The 21,078-nt window shown below is 50.1% G+C and overlaps 1 protein-coding gene across 2 annotated transcripts; it reads right to left on the bottom strand.

Moving 5' to 3' along the window:
- Window positions 1-1,180: 1,180 nt before the first annotated feature.
- FAM167A (family with sequence similarity 167 member A) lies at window positions 1,181-20,729 on the bottom strand. 2 transcript variants are annotated; one of them, XM_059468504.1, is made up of 3 exons: window positions 20,525-20,729; window positions 12,063-12,607; window positions 1,181-1,444 (listed from the first exon to the last, which is right to left on the bottom strand). In XM_059468504.1, the coding sequence occupies exons 2-3, from the start codon at window positions 12,438-12,440 to the stop codon at window positions 1,181-1,183; spliced, it is 642 nt and encodes a 213-aa protein (XP_059324487.1). In that variant the 5' UTR covers window positions 12,441-12,607; window positions 20,525-20,729. The 2 variants fall into 2 exon arrangements, with proteins under 2 accessions (XP_059324487.1, XP_059324488.1); XM_059468505.1 differs by lacking the exon at window positions 20,525-20,729 and adding an exon at window positions 12,737-12,807.
- Between the last annotated feature and the right edge of the window lie 349 nt (window positions 20,730-21,078).

Below are 21,078 nucleotides of genomic sequence, written 5' to 3'. Positions count from 1 at the left end.
AGGAGCGGGGTGGGCACAGGGGCAAAAGCCTGAAGGCATCCACACTTGATCTGCACTGTCTTGGGTGCCAGGTGTCCCAAAATTGCCATGGCAAAACCTCAGGAGTCCCTTGCTGGGCAGCACCAGAGGTCTCTGCCCCCCATGCCAGGTACGGGCAGCTGTGTGCACTGAAAGGCAAGAAAACACAGCATCCATCTCACATTCTGCTGGGCAGGGAGGGACCCCTCCGTGTTGCTGCAGGTCCAAAGCTCATCACAGCAATTTCTCCCTTTAATTTTAAGTCCCATTTTGAGTTTGTAACCCAAAAATCCCCTTTCTCCTCTTGAAGTCCCTCTCTCTGATGGATGTGTGCTGCTACAGAGGATCCAGGGTTTGCTGGTGCTGCTGTTGGGGGGTGTCAGCCTGGGGATTTCTCTGACAGGAAACATTTCTTTGTTTGCAGGGTGAACCACAGGCGGTCTTGGGGCTGACAACAGGATCCAACAGGATCAGAAACATGTATTGCTCTGGGTATGACTTCCAGGGCACACAGGAGACTTCTGGTCAGCTGGAATGTCTGAATGTGCCCATGGTGAGTCCATCATCTATACCACAGGCAAAATGAAGCTGTAGTGCCCTGGACTCTATGGAGTAATCCAACAAACACATGTTCTCACCATTTCTTGGGGCTGGTACCATTTAACCCACAGTCCTTTGCTGATGGGAGGGCTCCTTCCCATTGGAAATCAACTTCCCACCTGAAACAGCCCCATGGATCCCACACTTGGAGCAGCAAACGCTGAGGGCTGGTGCCCAAGGGAACATCCATGGAGGAAAGCAATGTTGCTCCAGCCTGGGAGGAGGGGAAGGGAAGAGGGATTTTGCTTTGTGGCTGATTTTTGACCCCTCCTTTGATTTTTGAGCACAACCACCCACACTGAGCTGCGTCCTGTGGGAGGAAGAGGAGGAAAAGGGGCTTGGCAAAGGAGCTGAGTGTGTGTGTTGGGTCTGGATGCTCTCCACGCTTCTTCCACGCAGGTCCTGCCTTCCCCATGAGCATCCCCAGGCCGTTCCAGTGCCAATCTCCACTCCGCCACCAAGACCAGCTCCCCAGTGAAGCTCTCTCCTCGTTGGCCTCTCGAGGCAGAGAGAGCCCTCTCCCCTTTCCTCCCCCATCCTTCCCTCTCCTTCCCCTCCCCGTTCAGCACAGCGAGAACCGGCGGGAGTTGATGTTCATCTTGGTGACCCCGATGAGCTTGAGGGGCGTGGAGAGGCTGAAGGAGCTGACCAGGGGGAAGTCACAGAAGAGGTCGGCGAGCTCGTCCCTCTCCTCCAGCTCGAAGGTGGCGTCGTTGAGCATGCGCTGGTGCAGGTGGCACGTCTGCTCGATCTTCAGCTTGTTGATGTCACTGCGCAGCCGCATCAACTGCCTGGCCAGCTGCTGGTCCTGCAGGCGCATTTCTGCCTGGAAAAGGGGAGGGGAGAGGGGTTTTAGTGGTGAATTTGCTGCCTCCCTGCTCGAGGCTTGTGCCAGATTGCAAGGCAATGTTGGAATATTCCCAATATAGCTGGATGGGATCTGCCTTGGCTTGTCTGGCCCTTGCTGCTGAACCAAATAGAGGCCACTGTGGTGTTTCACTCCAGAGACACTTTTGGCTAGCTGGTTGCTGCAGCTGGGCAAGTGGAGACAAGTCTAGGCATGCAAGAGCTCTGATGGTGCTGGGATGGAGCTTTCCCTGTAACAGGGTCTGCTCCTCAGGTAACCTCTGGTGTAGAAGCTTTAAGGTGATGGTGAAGGAAAGGAGTCGGTTCTGATGGAGGGTTTGGATCCAGAGCTTTATTCTGGCCCACAGGCCTCTGAGTCCAACAACAGCTCCAACAGAACTCCCTGACCATGTGGTTGCTGTTCCTTTTAACCCCAGGGACAGGGGGAGGGAAGGGGTAGGGAGCCACCAACCAGGTACAGGAGAGGAGATCTTAAGGGACAAAGGACACCTGGATGGCCCAATGTCCACCCGGGGGTAGAGGGCATCCTTTGTATCTGCCAGTCACTCAAGGCCCTTCTGGAACTCCAGGACTGACAGACAGTGCTGGGAAGGGTCAGGGAAGGGAAAGAGAGGTGATTGACACACCTGGGAAGGAAAGATCAGTGGAAGGACCCGAGGTTCTAAGGTAAATCCTGAAATCACACTGCAACAAGGCAAGATGTATTCTATTGGCCATCTGTATGGCAGTTGTCTTTTGTCAAGTGGGCAGTTTGCCTTATCTCTTCCACACCCACTCCTCCCTCTGGGGGGGAACATCTGCTGATAACAGCTATTGAATGTCACTGCATGACTGATGAGAACTACAGCATCCCATTGGGAGATGCTCCGCCCAGAGGGAGGAGCCAAGCATTGCTACCCAGATATAATCTGGAGATCCTGGAATACCAACACAGCTTCTCCACGGGATTCCCCAGAGGAACAGCAGCTGCTTCTTCCACTGGAGTTTTGGAAGATGACTACACTCTTTTCTACAGGATCCCTGCTCCAGGAGATCCACACCTGACATTCCAGGAGGACTGCAGCCACAATTCTAATTGGATTCCCACCAACACCCTGACCCACAGGGTGTCAAGTTGTGTTCTGACTCTGTCAGTGTTGTTTTAGTTTACTGTATTATTTATTTTATCCTTTTATTTTCTTCCCTATTAAAGAACTGTTAATCCTGCTCCCATACTTTTTGCTTGAGAGCCCCTTAGTTTAAAATTTATAGCAATTTGGAGGGGTGGGGAGAGTTTACATTCTCCATTTCAGGGGAGGCTCCTGCCTTCCTTAGCAGACTCCTGTCTTTCCAAACCAAGACAAGTCTCAGGTGTTTTAAAAAATATGTCATGGTTGACAAGGTGGTGTCGGGTCATAGGTTGGACTCAGTCTCAAAGATCTTTTCTAACCTAGCTGATTCTGTGAACTCATCTAGAGGTGCTAAATCTGTGAGGGAGACAGGGATCTTCCAAGCCAACAATGCATCCCAAAAAAATACCAGCTTGGAATTGGGAATTTTTAACAATCGAGAAATTCTGTGCCTGCTCATGTTTACAGGAGCACCAGGAAAGTGGAATTAAAGCTGTGCCAAGGCTGTTGGCTTGGGTATCTGTCAGGCTTCAGAGCCTCCATCTCAACATTAAACAAAGCCCAAATTAATTTTGCTCATAAGGCAGCAGCCACAGGGAGACAGAGCAATTAGAGGTGGAAAGGGCCAATTAAAAGAACACCAAATAACTGATCCCCAAATACACAGTCTGGGTTTCCAGCCTGCATAAATCAGAGCTGGCCCATGACGGAGTCCACCTCCCCTGTGGTTTATTTTATCTCAGTGATTTGAAGTGGCTCTCAGGATGGGATCTCCATGGTTTCCCACAGGACAGAGAACTACAACCTCCAAGCCAATGATCTAAGTGTTTTGGAGGTATTTTTTTCTCCCCTGGCACCTGGCTTGAGAAGGTGGAAGATTCAGAAGTAATGAAAGGAAAGAGATTTTTTATTAAAAAAGAAATTCTAGCTCATAATGAAGAAAATTCATTGCCACAGGATGCTGTGGGTAGTGAAGGAAGGAGTGAACACTCGGTATGGGAATCAACCTGGCAAACAAGAAAAGGCAGGGCTGGAAAAGCAAATCAAGACAATTCCCACTTCCCACCCCACTTCCCTCCTCCATCCATATTCTGTGGATTGAGCCACCGAAAAGCAACAAAACCACAAAAGCTACAAAGAAAAGAAGCTGAACAGGCTTACCAGAAGGGGCTGGAACAGGATGATCTCCAAGGCCCCTTCCAACTCAGCCAGTTCTAGGACTCTGTGACTCTGTGTTATAGGATAAATTTCCTTTCCTGGATGTGATCAGACCATATCGGTTTCCCTCCAGGCCTGGAAATGAACTGCTCAGTTTGTGGGTGCAGATGCAGCTCTGGGGGAAGGAAGTAAATTATTCCTAGCCTGGTGGCTTGTGCATGAAGATGCAGAAGGGAAGGGAGGAAGGAAAGTTCTCCTTGAGAGACCCCACAAGGACCCTGATATTCCCACATGAGACCTTTCCATTACCCCTTTCCGAGGGCTGCTGCAAGGATGGTGTGAAACAAAGCAGCCTCAGGGTTGCTTTAGTTTTTGCCATAATCCCTCCTCCTCCAGGCAAGCAGAGAATCCCAAAATGGTTTGGGTTGGAAGAGACCTTAAATCTCATCCAATCCCACTCCCTGCCATGGGCAGGGACACCTTCCACTATCCCAGGTTGCTCCAAGCCCCATCCAACGTGGCCTTGGACACTTCCAGGGATGGGAACCTGTGCCAGGGCCTCACCACTCTCACAGGGAAGAATTCTTTTCTAATGTCTAAATCCCTCCAAACCCAAACCATTTGATGATTCTCTGACACTACAGAGGTATCCTGGAGGACCTTGCCTGATGAAATAAGACTCCAGCTTGGCTGTCTGGAGAGGATTAAGTCACCTTTGTACCAATCTCTGAGTGAATCTCTCTCTCTCTCTCTCAGGAAATCTCTCTCAAATTGTGGTCATTTACCTTTATCAAAAAAGCCCCACTATTTCTTCTCAGACCTCATAACCTGCGCTCCCAGCAGAGCAATGCCACTTGGCAGTTTTTATTCTTCCACCTGTGTTACAGTAAAAACAAAAAAACCCTATTCTGTTGATGTTTGCCCTGTCTCACAACAAACGCTGACATTTTATCAGGAGATGATCACAGGTGTTATTGAAGTGACCCTGGGTCATTCTTTCTTCTTGGTGTATCAAGTTACCTAAGAAATGCCAACAAAGGCTTTCATTGAATATTTGGAAGAATGTGGGATTAAAAAAGCCTCTGCTGCCAAAAGAAAAAAAAAAACAAAAAACCCAACATCATTTAAAAGAGAATTATGAAGCCATTGTGCAGAGAGCTGTGAGTTATAGGTGCTTTTTTTCTCTTGCAAACCAGCTTTACATTTTTTGACTGGTTCTTGTTTTCCCTCTTTTGAGGAATCTGTTTGATTTCCCACAAGCTGGAAGGCAAAGCCCTCTAGAAAATGAAGATAAGGAACAAAGCCTGGCAGTGGTTGACTAAAACCATGTGGATGTGGCACTTGGGGACATGGTTTAGTGGTAGACTTGGCAGTGCTGGGTTAAGAGCTTGACTCAATGATCTTTGAGGGCTTTTCCTTAACAATTCCATGTTTCTATGAGGGGATGATGTGCAGAAGGACGGGATGGAAGATGGGATGAGGGCTGGCACTGCCTGTGCTCCTTGGAAGGCTGCCTTGTCTTCCTAAGGGCTTGGGAGTTCCTTGCTTGGTGACAGCTCCTGAGGAGGCAGCTGGGCAGAGGGTGGAGAGCTAAAGTCGAGCTGCTCTGCAGGGCATGAATTCTCACTCCCCACACTCATCCCTGGGGCTTGGCTTGGGATGCAAACCCCCTGTCCTGCATCCCTGTCCCATTAAACACTGCTCTGTTCAAATCCCCCCTCAGAATATTCAGAGGAATTTCAGCCAGAACCCAAAATCCCTTAAACACTACTCTGTTCAAACCATCCCAGAATATTTAGAGGAATTTCAGCCAGAAATCCTCATTCTTCTTCTCTTTCCCACAGGCTCTACACAAATACTAAAGCCATTCCCCCTGCTCCATGCTGAGGACCAAACAATCACTGGAAAGGATGAGTGATGTCCCTTTAAAAGCAGCAGAGTTGTCAGGCCAGCAGAGCTCCACAAATCTGCCTGGCAATGAATAATGGGATTACAGGGGCCACACCACGGGGAGCTGTGGGGTTTTTGGTTTGCAGGGTTCACCCAGGAGGGAATACCACAGTCCAGTTTGTCCATGTGAGGCAGCAGCAGGATCCCACACATGGGTGCAGCATCCTGGAGAAACCCATGGGAAGCATCCAGCAGAAGCCAGGCTTTGGATTTCCTTTGATCTTCTCATGGCCAGGGCAGAAAAAACCTTAAGTGTGTCTTGCTCATGAAAACCAACATTTTAACACATTTTGTTCCTCTCTGCACACCCAGCCCCAGGTGTTTCTCACCAGCATGGGTGGGGAATGTTGTTGGAGAGTACAGGATGCCAAGCTGAACTTCCCAGGCTGGAAAAGGAACCAAATTCAGATCCTTCCTGGCAGAGAAGTAACTGCTGGATTTAAATGCAAAGCTGGACCACCAGATCTTAGGAACCTGGGAGGGATTTTCTGCTTGGATTGAGCCTCAAAGTCTTCCAGGGATGTGTAACAGGGGTGAGGGAGAGAAAACTCTGGATATATTTTTTCCTGATTACCAGTCTAGGTGGCTCATCCTAAATTGCTACAAGCAATTACCTTCAATTTTGCCTTTCAACAGACAGGAAGACCAATAATTTTCCCATTTCCAGCAGCCCATCTTTTCTCTGCATTGCTTTTGGGGATTTTCAGCAGGCAGCACCTCGAGGCATGCAGATGAGGAGCTCTTTGAGATTTCCCTCTCTTCCCAAAAGAGAAGAATCCCATGGATGAAGTCCCAGCCTGGCCCATGAAGCTCAGGGGGTTCATCTGTGGAGACGCAGCTGCTCCCACAGGGCCAGCCCTTTCTTCTTTCCAAAAGATCAAAAGAAACTGAAATGTCAATTGGCACTTTCCTGAGTGCCAGCACAAAGAAGCACAGGACACTTGTCAGATCTTTGCCAAACCCTTTAGACAAGTCCACATTGTCTGTGTTTTAGTTTGGGGCTTCTTCAGAGGTGCTCAGATGCCGCCCTGTTATATCTAATTGTAGGTGCTCATGCCCTTGTGGTGCAGCCCACAGCCCCAGATGAGTTATCCCAGCTCCTTCTGGAGTGCCTGGGAGTTCTCCACCACCACCAGGAGAGCTTTCTTTGCCAGCTGGACCATGTTGTGGGTCCCAAATCTCACTCTTCCTCACTGTTGTTTAAGCTGCGTTGGCTCCCTCTTTCCCTAAAGCAGTGGCTGCACCCAAACTGACCCTTGGGGATGGTCCTGTTCCATAATAAATCCCAAACTCTTCCCTAGTTTCAGCAATTTAACAGTGGAGGTCACAGAATGGTTTGAGTTATCCCTTCTCCTTCTGGAGTGCCTGAGAGTTCACCACCACCACCAGGAGAGCTTTCTTTTCCAGCTGGACCATGTTGTGGGTCCCAAATCTCACTTTTCCTCACTGTTGGCTCCCTCTCTCCCCAAAACAGAGTGGCTGCACCCAAACTGACCCTTGGGGATGGTCCTGTTCCCTAATAAATCCTAAACTCTTCCCTAGTTTCAGCAATTTAACAGTAGAGGTCACAGAGTCACAGAATGGTTTGGGTTGGAAGGGACCTTAAAACTCATTCTGTTCCACCCCCTGCCATGGGCAGGGACACCTCCCACTGTCCCAGGTTGCTCCGAGCATTGTCCAACCTGGCCTAGGACACTTCCAATAAAGGGGACGCCACAGCTTCTCTGGGCACCCTATGCCAGGGCCTTTCCACCCTTATAATGAGGAAATTTGGTGCTGCATCATTGTTTAAATTCACTCAAACACTTGTTCAGCCAATATGAGTGTCCCAAATGGAAATAAAAGCACTTAATATTTAATTTTATTTTAAATCTGACCAATAGGACACAGGTGTTTTATGTTTTCCCAGACATTTGTGTTTCTTTTCAGGTCTTTCCTGCATTTCTGGCTCACATCCCTCAAATTTCAGTGCCAAACTGGTGAATTTGAGATAGAAAACTCATTTTTCCTAAAAGGACAAAGTTAGAACTATTCTAAGATGTCTCTATTCACAGGGTTGCACTTTAGCCATACTTAGGAGGGAGAGGACTTTGAGTGCTTAATTTCATAACTTGTAAAATCTGGCAAATTTCAAAAAGCAAAGAGCAAAGTGTGACCCCTCCAGCCGTCGAGTCTGTCACCCTCCCTGGCCTGGTGATGGTTTTGCTCTCAGCACAGACGAGGAGCTGCCACACTTGACAGTGCAAAGGCAAACACAAGGGCACAGAGGAGGCAGGAGGAGCTGGGGAGGGCAATGCTCCAGCCCCGGGGCAGCTCAGCACATGCTGAGAGCTGCAATTTGCTCCTACACCTCCACAGAGCCTCTCAGCACAAAAACAAGAGCAGTTTGCATGTCTGAATAAATCAGCTTCTCGGGGGCAGGTTCTCAGCAGGGCCCAGCTGAGGCTCTGTGGGTTTGTGTCAGTCCCACAAACCTGGGTCTGGCACGGGTCACCTGAGGTGACAGGCCCAGAAAAGCAGATTTTTGGGTTTGTTCTTGCTGGAATGGCTCTTGGGGTATTAAAAAGTCTTTTTTCTCAGCTTTGCACTCAAAGAAGTTGGGATTCTGCAGCTCTGATTTTTAAGGCTGTTTATTTTCTCTTATCTCATACATTTTCTTTTGGACTTGTGGAGTCTATCCAGCAGGTCAGGTTGAGGCACACACTGACTGCTCTCAGGACGGTGTTATCTTTTTATACTTAAAACTGCATGTACTTTATTTACAATAATTTTCAAATACTTATTACCTAAGTGAGACAGTTTGTCTTAAACTAATTTAAAAGTGTTACTGTCACAGCAGAAGATGGAGGACAACAAGAAGAAGAAAGACAGGACATGCTTAGATTGTTTATTTTGCTTTTTGAACTTCTATTCTAGAAACTTGAAATTTTTACTTTTTCACTTTGTGATAAATTTACTATAATTTAATTCAAATTTTTGTGGCTTCTAACTTTTCCCATAAGGTTGGTAATTGTTTCCATGGGTTACAATTGAAGGCACAGGTGTCTTTGACTCTGTGCCAAGGTCTCTGAGCCTCCTGCCAGGGTTTTGGGACTTTTAGGGCAGTTAGAGGAATGTCTTGGGTTCTGACAGCAGATGGACAATAAAACCTTGGGTTTTGTCTTTTGCTTTACTGCTCAACATGAGCAGCCTGAACCTGGCTGAAGTGAAATCAGAGCACACTCTGAAAACACAAAGGAAAATTCCTTGCAGTGTCAGATGATGGCTTTTGTGTGGATTGGGAGTGACAAGAGAGAGGGAGGGCAAGAGGAAATAGCCTCCAATTGCACCAAGAGAGGTTTAAATTGGATATTAGGAAAAAATTTCTTCAGCAAAAGCATTGTCCAGGGCAGAGGAGGAATCCCCATCCCTGGGGGGATTTGAAAGCAGTGTGGATGTGGCTTGGGGACATGGTTTAGTGCTGGCCTTGGCAGTGCTGGGGAGTGGTTGGACTCAGTGATCTTAAAGGGCTTTCCCAGCCTAAACCCTTCTATAACAGCACCAAATTTACTCTCCTGCCTCTGCTGCTTTTGGCTGGGACAGAGTTAAATCCAGAACTGGGTGGTCCTGTACCAGCTGCCTGATGGGAACAGTCCTCATCATGTGCAAACCCCTGAAGCTCCAAGTGCTTGGCAGGAGCTCCCTGGGACAAGCCAGAACCATTCCAGGGTGAAGCTGTTGAAACAACCCAGCCCAAACAGGCTGAGAGCTGTGCTGTGCTGAGGGTTGTTGGGGCTGATGGAGATGCACACTCTGCATTTCACTCCCTAAGGACAGGGCTGCTGCACTTCTTTCCTGCATGGAAAGAATCCCCACATTCACCAGCTTTTGCCTCTTCATTGGCAAGGGGAATCCTACAGACCCTAAATAACCACTTTGTGGGATCACAGAATCATGGGAGGGTTTGGGTGGGAAGGGACCTTAAAGCTTATCTTGTTCCAGCCTGCCATGGACAGGGACAACTTCCACTATCCCAGGTCACTCCAAGCCCTGTCCAGTCTGGCCTTGGACACATCCAGGGGCAGCCACAGCTTCTCTGGGTGCCTTCGCCACCCTCACAGGGAACAATTCCTTCCCAATATTCCATCTATCCCTGACCTCTGGCAGCAGGAAGCCATTGTCCCTTGTCCTGTCCCTCCAGGTCCTTACCAAAGTCCCTCTCCATCTTTCTTGTAAGCTGCTTCAGGAAGTAAAAGACCACAAGTAGGTTATCCTGAAGCTTTCTCCAGGCTGAACAATCCCAATTTTCTCAGTCTTTCCTCACAGCAGAGCTGCTCCATCCCTCTGCTCATCCTGGTGCCTCCTCTGGACTCTCTCCAGCAGCTCCAGGTCCCTCTGATGTTGGATCCCAGATCTGGAGGCAGTTCTGCAGGTGGGGTCTCACCTGAGAGAGGCAGAATTCCCCCTCCCACGATGCCCACACTGGGGGATCAGCCCAGGTTCTGGTTGTTTTCTGAGCATTGCCCTGCTCTGGAGCCTCCCTGATGGCTCTGCTACCACAACAAGAGGAAAAATCTTGTCTGTGTTGGGATCTTTGGAAGCTTGCTCCTTTATTTGACAAGAAACTACATTTCATCCTTGAAATGTAATGTGAAATGCACCTTTTTGTTCCAGCACCATGTGATGGGATGGCCTGGCTGTGCTGGCAGCTCTTACCCACACTCGTGCCTCCAGCTCAGCTATTTCACCCTGTGGTCAGTCAAAAAATTGCTCTCTCTTTTTGGGAAAATTGTTCTAAATTACCAGTCACGTCCAGATTCAGCAAAGACTGGTGTAATTAAGTGGCTGGGAAATGGAAAGTGAGGAACAATTAGGGTTTGCTTGGCCTTTTCTCGTCTTTAATTCAAACTTTCAGTTTTTGACAGATGGTGGTTTAGATACCACACCCCAGTCTGAGGGGTAGAGTCAGACTCTGAGACAATTTGTACTTCCATCATGGGCAGAGATTGAAAGAAAACCCCAAATCTTTTCAAATCCAGGGTTCTGAGAAGGAAAATCTGCTTCTTACTCTCTTTGATCATCTTGAGATTCAGAGTTTCCATCAAGTGTGAATTTAAGATTACACCCAGATTCAGGTCAGAGATCTGGAGCTGAGGTTCTCCAAAGCACTGAGGGCTTGTAGGGGATCATCTCAAAGCTGTTCCTAATAGTCCTGAATTCCTGAAAGCATGATTCTAAGAAACAAACTTACCAGAATATCCAGAACCACCTCTGTAAATAAATCCTATGGGGACTAACAGAGTTGGGTGAATGCAGCAACAGAAATTTGACAAATCAACATTATCTGAAGCAAAAGTCACAAAGAAATCTTTAAAACTGTTATTTATTTTTGTCAGAAACTTTCCTCAAAGATTTCAGTGCTTCTCTCAAAAACAAAGTGTCTGCACAGGAACATTTTCACAAGTGTTGGCCACAAGTGAGGTCCCAGCTCCTGCTGCAAATATTCCTGCTGGGACTCACGGGCAAAATTCCAAATGGGTAACAGAAACAAAGCCACGTGTCATGAGTCACTTCCAGTGATTTGGGCCAAAAAATAAAGAGTTTTCATGCCAGTGAGGAGAAGGGAAGTGTGGTTTTGGTGTCTGATTGCTTCTACTCTTGTGAGGAGCACCTGAGCTCAGTCTCCAGCTGCCCTGACAGGGACATACCCATCCTATCAACCCCCAGAGAATCACAGAACACCCTGAGCTGGAAGGGGACCCACAAAATCATCAAGTCCAACTCCTGACCCTGCACAGGCCAACTCCAAAATCACTGGATGTGCCTGAGAGTGTTTTCCAAACATTTCTTGAGCCCTGTCAGGATTGGTGCATCCCCCTGGGAATTATCCCCAGGCTGTGCTGACTCCTGAGCTCAGCTGGGAGCTGGGTCAGGCCCAGGATAAATTTGTGCCAAAAACCAAGATAGCAAAGTGACAGAGAAAAGGTGAATTCCAGCCCTGGCTCTCTGGATTTTCCTAGCACAGGTTCCTAGAAAAGACAAAGGACTTTTGTCCCCTCCTTTTCTGTGAAATATCCAGCACATAACAACCATAAATAAGCAGATGTGGGAGTCAAGGCCTAAGGTTGGGATGGGGGGATGACAGAAATGTGGACTGGGTTTGAATCAAGAAAAAACAACAAAAGATGGGCTTGGAAGAGCCAGGTGTGGAAAACAAAATGAGTGATGGAAAATACAACAAGTGATGAAAAACACAATGACTGATTGTTACTTTTCCACCTGGGGCTGAAGGCAGGTAGCAACAAGGAGTTCCCCCACTCTTTCATTTTTATCCTTCTTGAAAATCTGTGCTAGCAGGGACAGGGAGAGGCAATCACTCACCAGCTCCTTCCTGAGCCACGTCAAAGCCTCGTCGATGCTCTCAAAGCCACCTATCCTCCCCGAGGTGACAGTCCCCTTGTCCGGGGCAGGGCTCCCACTGAGGTGCAGCTGCACCTTCCTCATGGGCACAGTCTCCCCTGGGCTCTTTTTGCCCTTGGTGGCCTCGTCCTCCCTGTCCCCCTCATCCTGGGGGCTCTTCCAAGCCTGCTCCTCCAGCTTTGCCTTCCATTCCAGGTAGGAAGGGCGCCTGGTCTCCAGTCTCAGCTTCTCTGTCAGCGCCTTGAGGGTCCTCAGGTGATCATCTGGAGGAGGAACCCCCCCAGAGCCAGCATCCATGCTGTCCAGGGCCTCTTCTATTTGGATTTGGGGCACAGCCATCCTCTCTGGGAGTCCAAAGGCATAGAGGTGGGCTGGGAAGGTCCAGGGATGGAGATGAGAACCCTCAAGGTTTGACCAGGGTGTCACAAGGTGCTCAGCACAGCTCCCTGGAGGACAGCTGAGGTGTGGGCTTCTCTTCAAGCACCACACCAGCCTTGGATGAACACCTAGAAGAAGAAGAAAAAGAAAAAGGATTGGTTTTGAGAAGGAAAAGGGAGTGAGGAAAGAGAGACAGCTCTTGTGAGGGTTTTGGGAGAGGCTCAGTGCCAAGGTGCTGCAGGGGAGGGTGACCTCACCTCGGTTATCTGAGTGCTCTGGGGCAGGAACAGACAGGCTCTGGCTTTCAGCAAAGCTCTGGTTACCTACACCTCCAATCTTAACTCCAGGGGCCACAGAAGGGTGGCCAAGGAGGCCAGGACACATTCCCAGACCCCAAAGTCCTCTGGAGACAGCAGTGGCTGTTCCTGGAGGTTGCGATGTCTGGTTTTGCTGATTTTCTGCCTGGCAAACCCACATTTCCCCATCTGGGCAAATCAGGTCCATATGAAATAGGGCAACCTGAAAGAGGGGAAGTTTGGATTAAATTTTAGGGAGAAATTCTTGGCTGTGAGGGTGGGGAGGCCTTGGCACAGGGTGCCCAGAGAAGCTGTGGCTGCCCCTGGATCCCTGGAGGTGTCCAAGGCCAGGTTGGACAGGGCTTGGATCAGCCTGGGATAATGGAAGGTGTCCCTGCCCATGGTAGCAGGTGGGATCTTTAAGGTCCCTTTCAACAAAAACCATTCTGTGATTCTGCCAACCCAAACTTCTCCCAGGAGTTTGAGTCAAAAGGAGAACTGGAAAAAAAGGATTTATTTTTCCCCACACCACACTACCCTCCAGTTTAAGATCTGGGTTTAGTTCTGGGTTTGCCAAAGCTGCAGACTGAGGATTCAGCTCCCTCCTGGCCCAGCGATCCCAGCCAGGTGAGGAACTCCCTGGGGTGCTGGCATGGTCTGGGCTCAGATACCCAGGGAGATTTGGACTTGTGGTTTCCATCACTGGCCATGCCCAGTTTGTCCAGTGGGAATGGTCCCTTGCAAACACCCTTAGGAGCAGCAGCACAGGGAAACCAGGAGCTTCCTCCCCATTCCTCCTCCTGTCAGCACCATGGAAGCTGTGCCCACAGCTGGTCTGACAAACCCTGGGACCTGGAGGGGCAGAGAATTCCTCAAGAGTTAAGCTCAGGCAGCTTCTGTGTTCATTTGCCAGCAGGATCAGATAGGAGACATTCTCAAGGTCGTGTGCTCATCTCTAGCTGAGCTAGGAATAGATCCAGAGCTCTCCTCTGAACGTCAGGCACAAACCAAAACACTCCTCTGCCTGCCTGGTGAGGTGCCTCGAAAACCAGGCAGGATGTGTGCAGCTTCCTAGAGTCACTCAGCCATTCTTCTGCCTGCCATTCCCACAGAGGCATGTGTAGCTCTGAAATCCAGACCATAATTACGCCTCTCCAACCTTTTCAGCAAGAAGATTCGATTTAAAATAAACACTGAGTGAGAGCAAGACTTATCCCAACAATTGTGTGGGGGGCACACGAGCTGGAGGAGGAGTTGAGAGCGTACACACAGACAGTGTGGGGGTGGAGGATTACTCATGTTGTGGTCTCCTTCCTGCTCCTATTTATGTTAATGAGAGTTTTACAGGGAAAAGGAGCACACACAGACACTCTGGCAGGTTGGAGCCAACAGCTCTCGTGCCTGGAACAGCAACAATTTTCCTCCTTCTGTTGGAAAAGAGAGGGGAGAGCACTGGGCTGCTCGGGTGGAAGAGTTCTCTGCAGGGCTCAGGGCATGTCGATGAATTTACCTTTCCTCCTGCTCCAGCCTCCCCAAATCAATAAAGGAAAACAAGTAATGACTCTAAAGACCTCATTTCTGAGATTTTTTTTCTCTATCCTACGAGACCTCTGTGGAGATTGCTGAGGGTGGCCCAAACCCAGCAATCCCAGAGCCTGCTGCAGTTCCACACTGGATTTGTTAATCCCCAGCAAAGATCATATTTTTATCATTTTCTGAATGCCACAGCTACAAAACAGAGCCCAACACAAACTCTTTTGTCCTGTTTCTCAGCATGTGTGGAATCCTCAGGGTGGCAATGGCCCCTGGTATTTGAGCCCTGGGCACAGCTCAGATAGCATTTAGAGCATTGGACCATGAAAACAGAACAGCAGCTTGGAGCATCCCCTTTGTCACAACCCTGCTGACGTCTCCTCCTCCCTGTCACCACAACTCCCAGCAGCTTTGGAGGAGATTTGGTTTTTCTGCCCTAAAAGCAGCATTGATTCAGCCCATCCTTCTCTATCTCCCTGGTGTAACATGAAAAATCTCATTCCCTCTGCAGGGACGCCCCTTAAATTGGCAGCATTCTCCAGCCTGTCCAAACTCCGAAGTGGCAGAAGGGAGCCACCTCTAATTTCCTATCAATATCTTGGACTTGGATCAAGGACCTGCTGTGGAGAAAGAGATCTGAAAGTTGTAAGTGTGAGAAAAATGCCCTTGTGCTGTAACACAAACCCTGAGAGCTCCCAAACTCCCAGGAACAAACCTGCCCCTGGCTCAAATCCACATCCTCCCAATCTGCCTGCCCAAGGCTTGGCTCCCCCTGGGCCGGCCTGTGAGAGGGGATTTAAGTGATTAATCCTTGATTTGTCTCATTATCACACCTGCCACAGGGAGCTTGTGCCACTCCTAATTAGGGGTAACGAGTTCAACCCCAAAACAGGGGGAGGGTTGGCTCACACCTCACTCAGATGAATCCCCCCTTCCCTTAGATGAATCCTGAAAGCACAGAACACAATAGGTTACTGAGACAACAACAAAAACCCCCTTTAATTTCTTTCTGGTGTTAGATTTCCACTGGAGAAGTCAACTGACCTACCCCAAGGGATCAGCAGAAGCACCAGCCTGGGATGGAGAAATAACAGGAATGTTAAACTGGGAGTTCAACAATTAGCCAAGAGGAGCTGTGGAGAGCAATTCTTCTTCCTTCACTGTTCCTGGTGAGCTGTGGATTCTTGTAACACCATTTCTTATTGCAGAGGAGCAGCAGTGGCTGCAGGAGTGTGTGTTAGAGGAATTCTGCTCCTCTGCAAGCAGGGAAGGCAAAAAATCCTCGATAGGAGAGAAAATCTCAGCTGACAGAAGCTCTTTTGCCACACACACACCATAGATGACACTTCTGGCATGGAGCGAACAGGGCAGAGGCAACGCTTCAGCCTGTGAATGACCTTCAGAAAGCACCTTAGCCCCTCTGTGCCTCAGTTTCCCTCTCACTGAGAAGTCAGTCTGTACAACTGGCCTTCAGGGAAAAAGCTCTGAGGGTTTTCAGAGATGTACAGAATTCAGAATTCACCTCTGGTGTCCCCAGGTCTCATCTGGGTGCTCATGCTCCCACTCCAGTGGGTGCAGGGACACTCCCTGTGATCCATGGAGTATGGGATGTGCTTCCCTTGATCATTTGCTCTGTAGGTTTGCACAGGGATCACTCAGACACCCCCTGGTCCTGCAGAGGAAACCCCTGGAGTAAATCCAAGCTGCCAGCATCCCCCATCCAGCTCTGCAGCTCCCAGCAGCAGAGGCGGACCCTGAGCCTGGACAGGTGGGATGAAGGAACACCGAGGTGGAGTGAGAGGTGGGGGACAGTGCCTGGTGTGCAGGGAGAGCAGTGTTTGCCTCCCTCCATGCACAGTGTTGAAGCAATCTTCAGTGCAAGTTGTTTTCCATTACCATTGTATGGCAGATTACCTTTGTCAAGTGGGCAGTTTGCTTTATGTCTCTCTTTGAGTGACCACAATCACTCCTCCCTCTGGAGACACATCTGCTGATAACAGACTGTTGAATGTCACTGCATGGCTGATGAGAACTACAGCATCCCATTGGAAGATGCTCCGCCCAGAGGGAGGAGCCAAGCATTGCTACCCAGATATAATCCAGAGGTTTTTGAGACACCAGCACAGCTTTCTCCACTGGATTCCCCAGAGGAACAGCAGCTGTCTCTTCTTTCCCTGGATCTTCAGAGGAAGAATACATCCTTCTCTCCATCTCTACAGGATCCCTGCTCCAGCAGAACCACCCCTGACACTGCAGGAGGGCTGCAGCCACATTTCCAATTGGACTGCCACCAACACCCTGACCCACAGAGTGTCAGGTTGTGTTCGGACTCTGTCAGTGTTGTTCTAGTGTGCTGCATTGTTTATTTTATCCTTTTTTTTTTTCTTTTCCCTATTAAAGAACTGTTATTTCCTGCTCCCATATTTTTGCCTGAGAGCCCCTTAATTTAAAATTTATAGCAATTCAGAGGGGTGAGGAGGGTTTGCATTCTCCATTTCAGGGGAGGCTCCTGCCTTCCTTAGCAGACACCTGTCTTTCCAAACCAAGACACACAGCAATGACACAGGGATGGGTTGGGGGTGACTGACCCCCCTGGAGGTCTCTGACCCCCCCTGGGTGTCTGCTGCAGGTTGGGAGAGGGGCAGAGAGGAGGAGGAGATGCCTGTGAGAAGGGGTTGCCATAGCAATGGAGTAAGGCTGAAGTTGGATGGATGTTCCAGAGCATCCTCAGGGCAACAGAGACTCAGAGGCCTCAGGAATGGGCTGAGGGAAGGAGAGACCCATCAGGATCAACACTGCAGCTCCCTGGAGCTGGTGGATCCCTTTAAGGGTGGTTGCACATCATTAATTCCCTTCTCCATGCCAGAATGAGCTCTGTCAGGAGAGGAGCTGCTGTGTTGTGTGGATTTGGTGAGCTGGGGGTTCCTCACTCTGCCAGAGCCCCCCTTATCCTGCTGGCTCTGCACAAGGGCCCTGCAGAGGTGGAGAACAAATCCCTGGGCATCCCACTGACCCCGAGGAGAGCTGTTTTCCCTGGATTTTATTATTCGGTGTTTACCCACCCAATCCTCTTCTATAGCAGCTGAAATCCTCCCCTGCAGAAAAGCAGCATGGTCTCTGGTGACCTTCAGCTTCCCTCCCTTCAAAAGGACAAAATCTCAGCACCAGGAAGAGCTGTCTGATCCCGAGGAGCCAGGACAAGCTCCAGGGCTGGAATTGGTGTGTGAGGATCAAGATGCTCTCTGCCTACTCAGGATGGTTGGGACAAGATGGAAAGGGCTCTGCCCATGCTGGAGGAGCCATGGCAGAGCCCTCAGTGATACTGAGCACATGGAGACCTACTGGCCACACTCCTGTCTGTGAGCTTTTTCCTTTCTCCGTGGAAAAATTACAGAACTGATGGGACCAAAATGGGCATTAAAAGCATAATGTGGACATGGCATTCACAGAAAAATGGAGAAAAGGGAAAAAGAGGGGCTTTCCATTCACATATGACCTGGAGCAAGATGAGGGTTTGCTCCAGCACATCCTCCTTCCCCCAAATGGCCTCCAGAAAGAGCTCTGAACACTGCAAGGGAGCAGGGGAGGGCAGTGGGGGCTGCAGAAAATCCATCAGAGGAGTGGAGGGATGCAGAGATGGCTGCCCCAGCCCTGGCAGTGTCCCAGGCCAGGCTGGACAGGGCTTGGAACAACCTGGGGCAGTGGAAGGTGTCCCTGTCCATGGCAGGGGGTGGATGAGCTTTATGGAAGGACCTCCCTTCCAGCCCAAACCATTTTGTGATTCTGTGAGATTAGAGGGGACCAGTTTGCACTCCCTGCCCCGAGGCACTTCTCCCTGGCTCATTTCCAGCATCACAGGCAGAGTCAGAACCTGTTTCAATAAACACATCTGCACCTTCCTGCCCGACTACACCTCATCCCTCCTGCATCCCCCACACAGGCTCCTGGTGAGGCAGCAGGGCTGGGGCTGCTGCCTGCTTCACAGGGACCCTTGCAGCTCCATTTTCAGACCAGTCAGGCTCCCCTGGATCAGCAGATTTCCAGGCTTTGTGTGGAAATCCTTGGCATTCCAGCAAACCAGTCTTCCAGTCAGCTGGAAGTGGCTGCAAACTGGGGAGCTGAATGGGGTCAGTGCTTACAACCCACCAGCGCAAACCAGGTAGGATTCCTCTCAGGAGGAAAAGGATTAAGGAGCAGGAGCAAAGGGAAGTTTTCAGGCTCTTGGTGAAGTCACCATGTCCACCTTGGTGTGTTCTGAGCTCTGTGGAGCCATGGATCATGGGCAAGGTTTCTTCTCCATGCACTGCCCAATGCTCCCAGCAGATTTTGGAGCTAAATTTGGAGGTGGCACAGCCAAGCTGCTCCCAGAGATGCCCCCAAAGCACCTGTGGCTTGGCACAGCTGGTTGTTCCCCCTTTTTTCCCACTGCCACCCCAGGCATGGCCACGTTTCATTGCTCTGCCCGTGTGCCCAGGGTAATGAAAAGGGCTGGGATTCCTTGGGAATGAGCCAGGGCAGACTGAGAAATGCTCCCTTCCCAGGAGACTAGCACGGGGAGCTATTTTTCCCCCACATGCAGCATGCAAGGGTGTGTTTACAGAAAAAAAAAAAAAAAAAAAACAAAAAAAACAACCCAACCTTTTTGTTTTGTTTTGTTTTGTTTTGTTGAGCTCCAATCTGCCCAGCACCCAGCTCAGCCCCTGCAGGGACAACGCCAGGGTCGCTGGAGACCCCCAGGCTCCAAGTTAACACCATCAGGGGAGTGGGGTCAGCCCCTCGGTGACCCCCTAATCCCCTTTACATGCCCCCTGTCCCATCCAATTATCCAAGCCATGATCACCCAACCCCTGTCCTCAGACCTGTCTTTTCCCAGTGCTGAGCTGCACTGTGGCATTTAAAACCATTTAAGATCAGCTGGTTGCAAACAGACCCTCCTCTCCCTCCCCCCAGAAGGGCTACGCTGCTCTGAGGCTGATTATTTTTATTTTTTTTTATTTTTCCCTGCAGCGTCTCTGCTACATTTTGCCAACACCTAATGGCTGCGGGGCTGTTACAAGCCGGATTCCTCCCGTTCTGGTGGATTTTTGTGGTGCACAAACCCCCTCCAAGAAGGATGGGGAGGGGAATTTAATGGGAATTTGAAAGCAGAGAAGATTTGGGATGCAAAAACCCAGCAGCAGCTCCCGTGTGCTGAAATGATGGCTGGCACAGAGCAAAAGCACGGCAGCCAAAACAGGCTCGTTCCCGCTGGAAAAGTGGGGAATTCCTGGGATGCAGGGGACGAGCAGACAAAGCCAGAGGAATCAGCTCCTCGCTGGAAGCCAGGAACTTGCTTTTCATCCATTCCCACCTCCCCCCCCCGCTTCCTCTGCTGAGGTCTCCGATGTAGGAAAGCTCCGGATTGTGGAATAACAGGGGGAGCATCGCAGGGATGCAGGGAGGGATGTCCTTAAAGAGGTGGCTGTGGCTGTGGGATGGGGATGCTGCACACCCCGGGCTGTTCGGGCACAAACACTCGTGCTGCAAGCTGGCGCTATTATTTTAACAATTAGCCCCAAGCTGTTATAAAGGGATCTGAAGAAGTTCTGTCTGGATTCTGTTATTTTATATTTTTTCCCCTTCTCGGTGTAAACGTGAGGTGCGAGGGCCAGACCCAAGCAGGTGGAAACCTGCTCTGCTCAGCACAGGGTTTTTTTTTCATTCAAAAACCAGGGGGAGCAGGTTTATTTTTTTTTTTTTATTCAAAACCCAGAGGTAGCTACGCCCTGCGAGGCTCATCCCACCATGTCTGCACTGCACAACCCCACCAACCTTTCCAGGTTCGGAAAAGGTTTCCGGGGCTCCAGCACATCCCAGGCTGGGGGCAGAGGGTGCAACAGGTGATGGTCCCGAAACCAGGGCATCCGCTCCCCTGTCACACCTCACCCAGCGAGGAAAAAATCAGAAAAATTCTCCTGGAGAGGGTGAGGAGCTCCGCGCTGCTCCCAGCTGAGAGAAAACCCACAAACATCACGGGAAAGGAGGATTCAGACATTCCCAGTCAATGGAGAGCCATCTCCAGGGAATGTCGCTTGCAGGGGGGGACACTTTGCAAACCCGATCACAGCAGAAGCGGCTCGCCAGTCCCCGGTGCGGTGCCCACCACCCCGGGGTCCCCCACAGCTCCGTGCTGGCTGTCCCTGTCGCCCCCAAGCCACCACCAGCACCAAAACTTACCGGGGCTGGAGTCGGATCGGGATTATGGCAGGGACATCTCGGCTCCCTCCTTGCACCTCGGCTCCCCAAGTTGGTGTTCGCAGAGCGGTGTCACCAGTGCCTCCTCCCGGAGCCTGTCTCATCCTCCTCCTCCTCCTCTGTGTCTCGCTCCAGCAATCTGTGCGTGTGGTGGTTGGTTTGTTGGGGGTTTTTTTTGCTTTTTTTTTTTTTTCATTTAGGGGACTCTTTTTTTTTTTTTTTTTTTTTTTTTTTTTTTTTTTTTTTTTCTTTCCCCAGCGGTTGCGTCAGGGCTGTTGCCTGGAGACAGGCGAGCTATTCCAGTTTGAGCTTTTCAGCGCCGATTTCCTCTCTCTCTCTCTCGCTTTCATTCATACCACCGAGTCCTGAACCTACCTCCCACCAAGCAATAACCCTGGAGAGACCTGGAAGGGAGGAGGAGTTGCTCAGCCCGGGTCCTAAACACATCCTCCGGCACCCGGGAGAGGGAGGGAGGAACATCCGCGACGCTTTCGAGCAGGGATGCAGCGGTCCAGAGGAGGGCAGGTACCCTCGAG

Source organism: Ammospiza nelsoni, chromosome 3, assembly GCF_027579445.1.
Source record: "Ammospiza nelsoni isolate bAmmNel1 chromosome 3, bAmmNel1.pri, whole genome shotgun sequence".
In the NCBI taxonomy this organism is placed as follows: domain Eukaryota; kingdom Metazoa; phylum Chordata; class Aves; order Passeriformes; family Passerellidae; genus Ammospiza; species Ammospiza nelsoni.
This window is presented reverse-complemented; position numbering and strand designations above follow the sequence as displayed.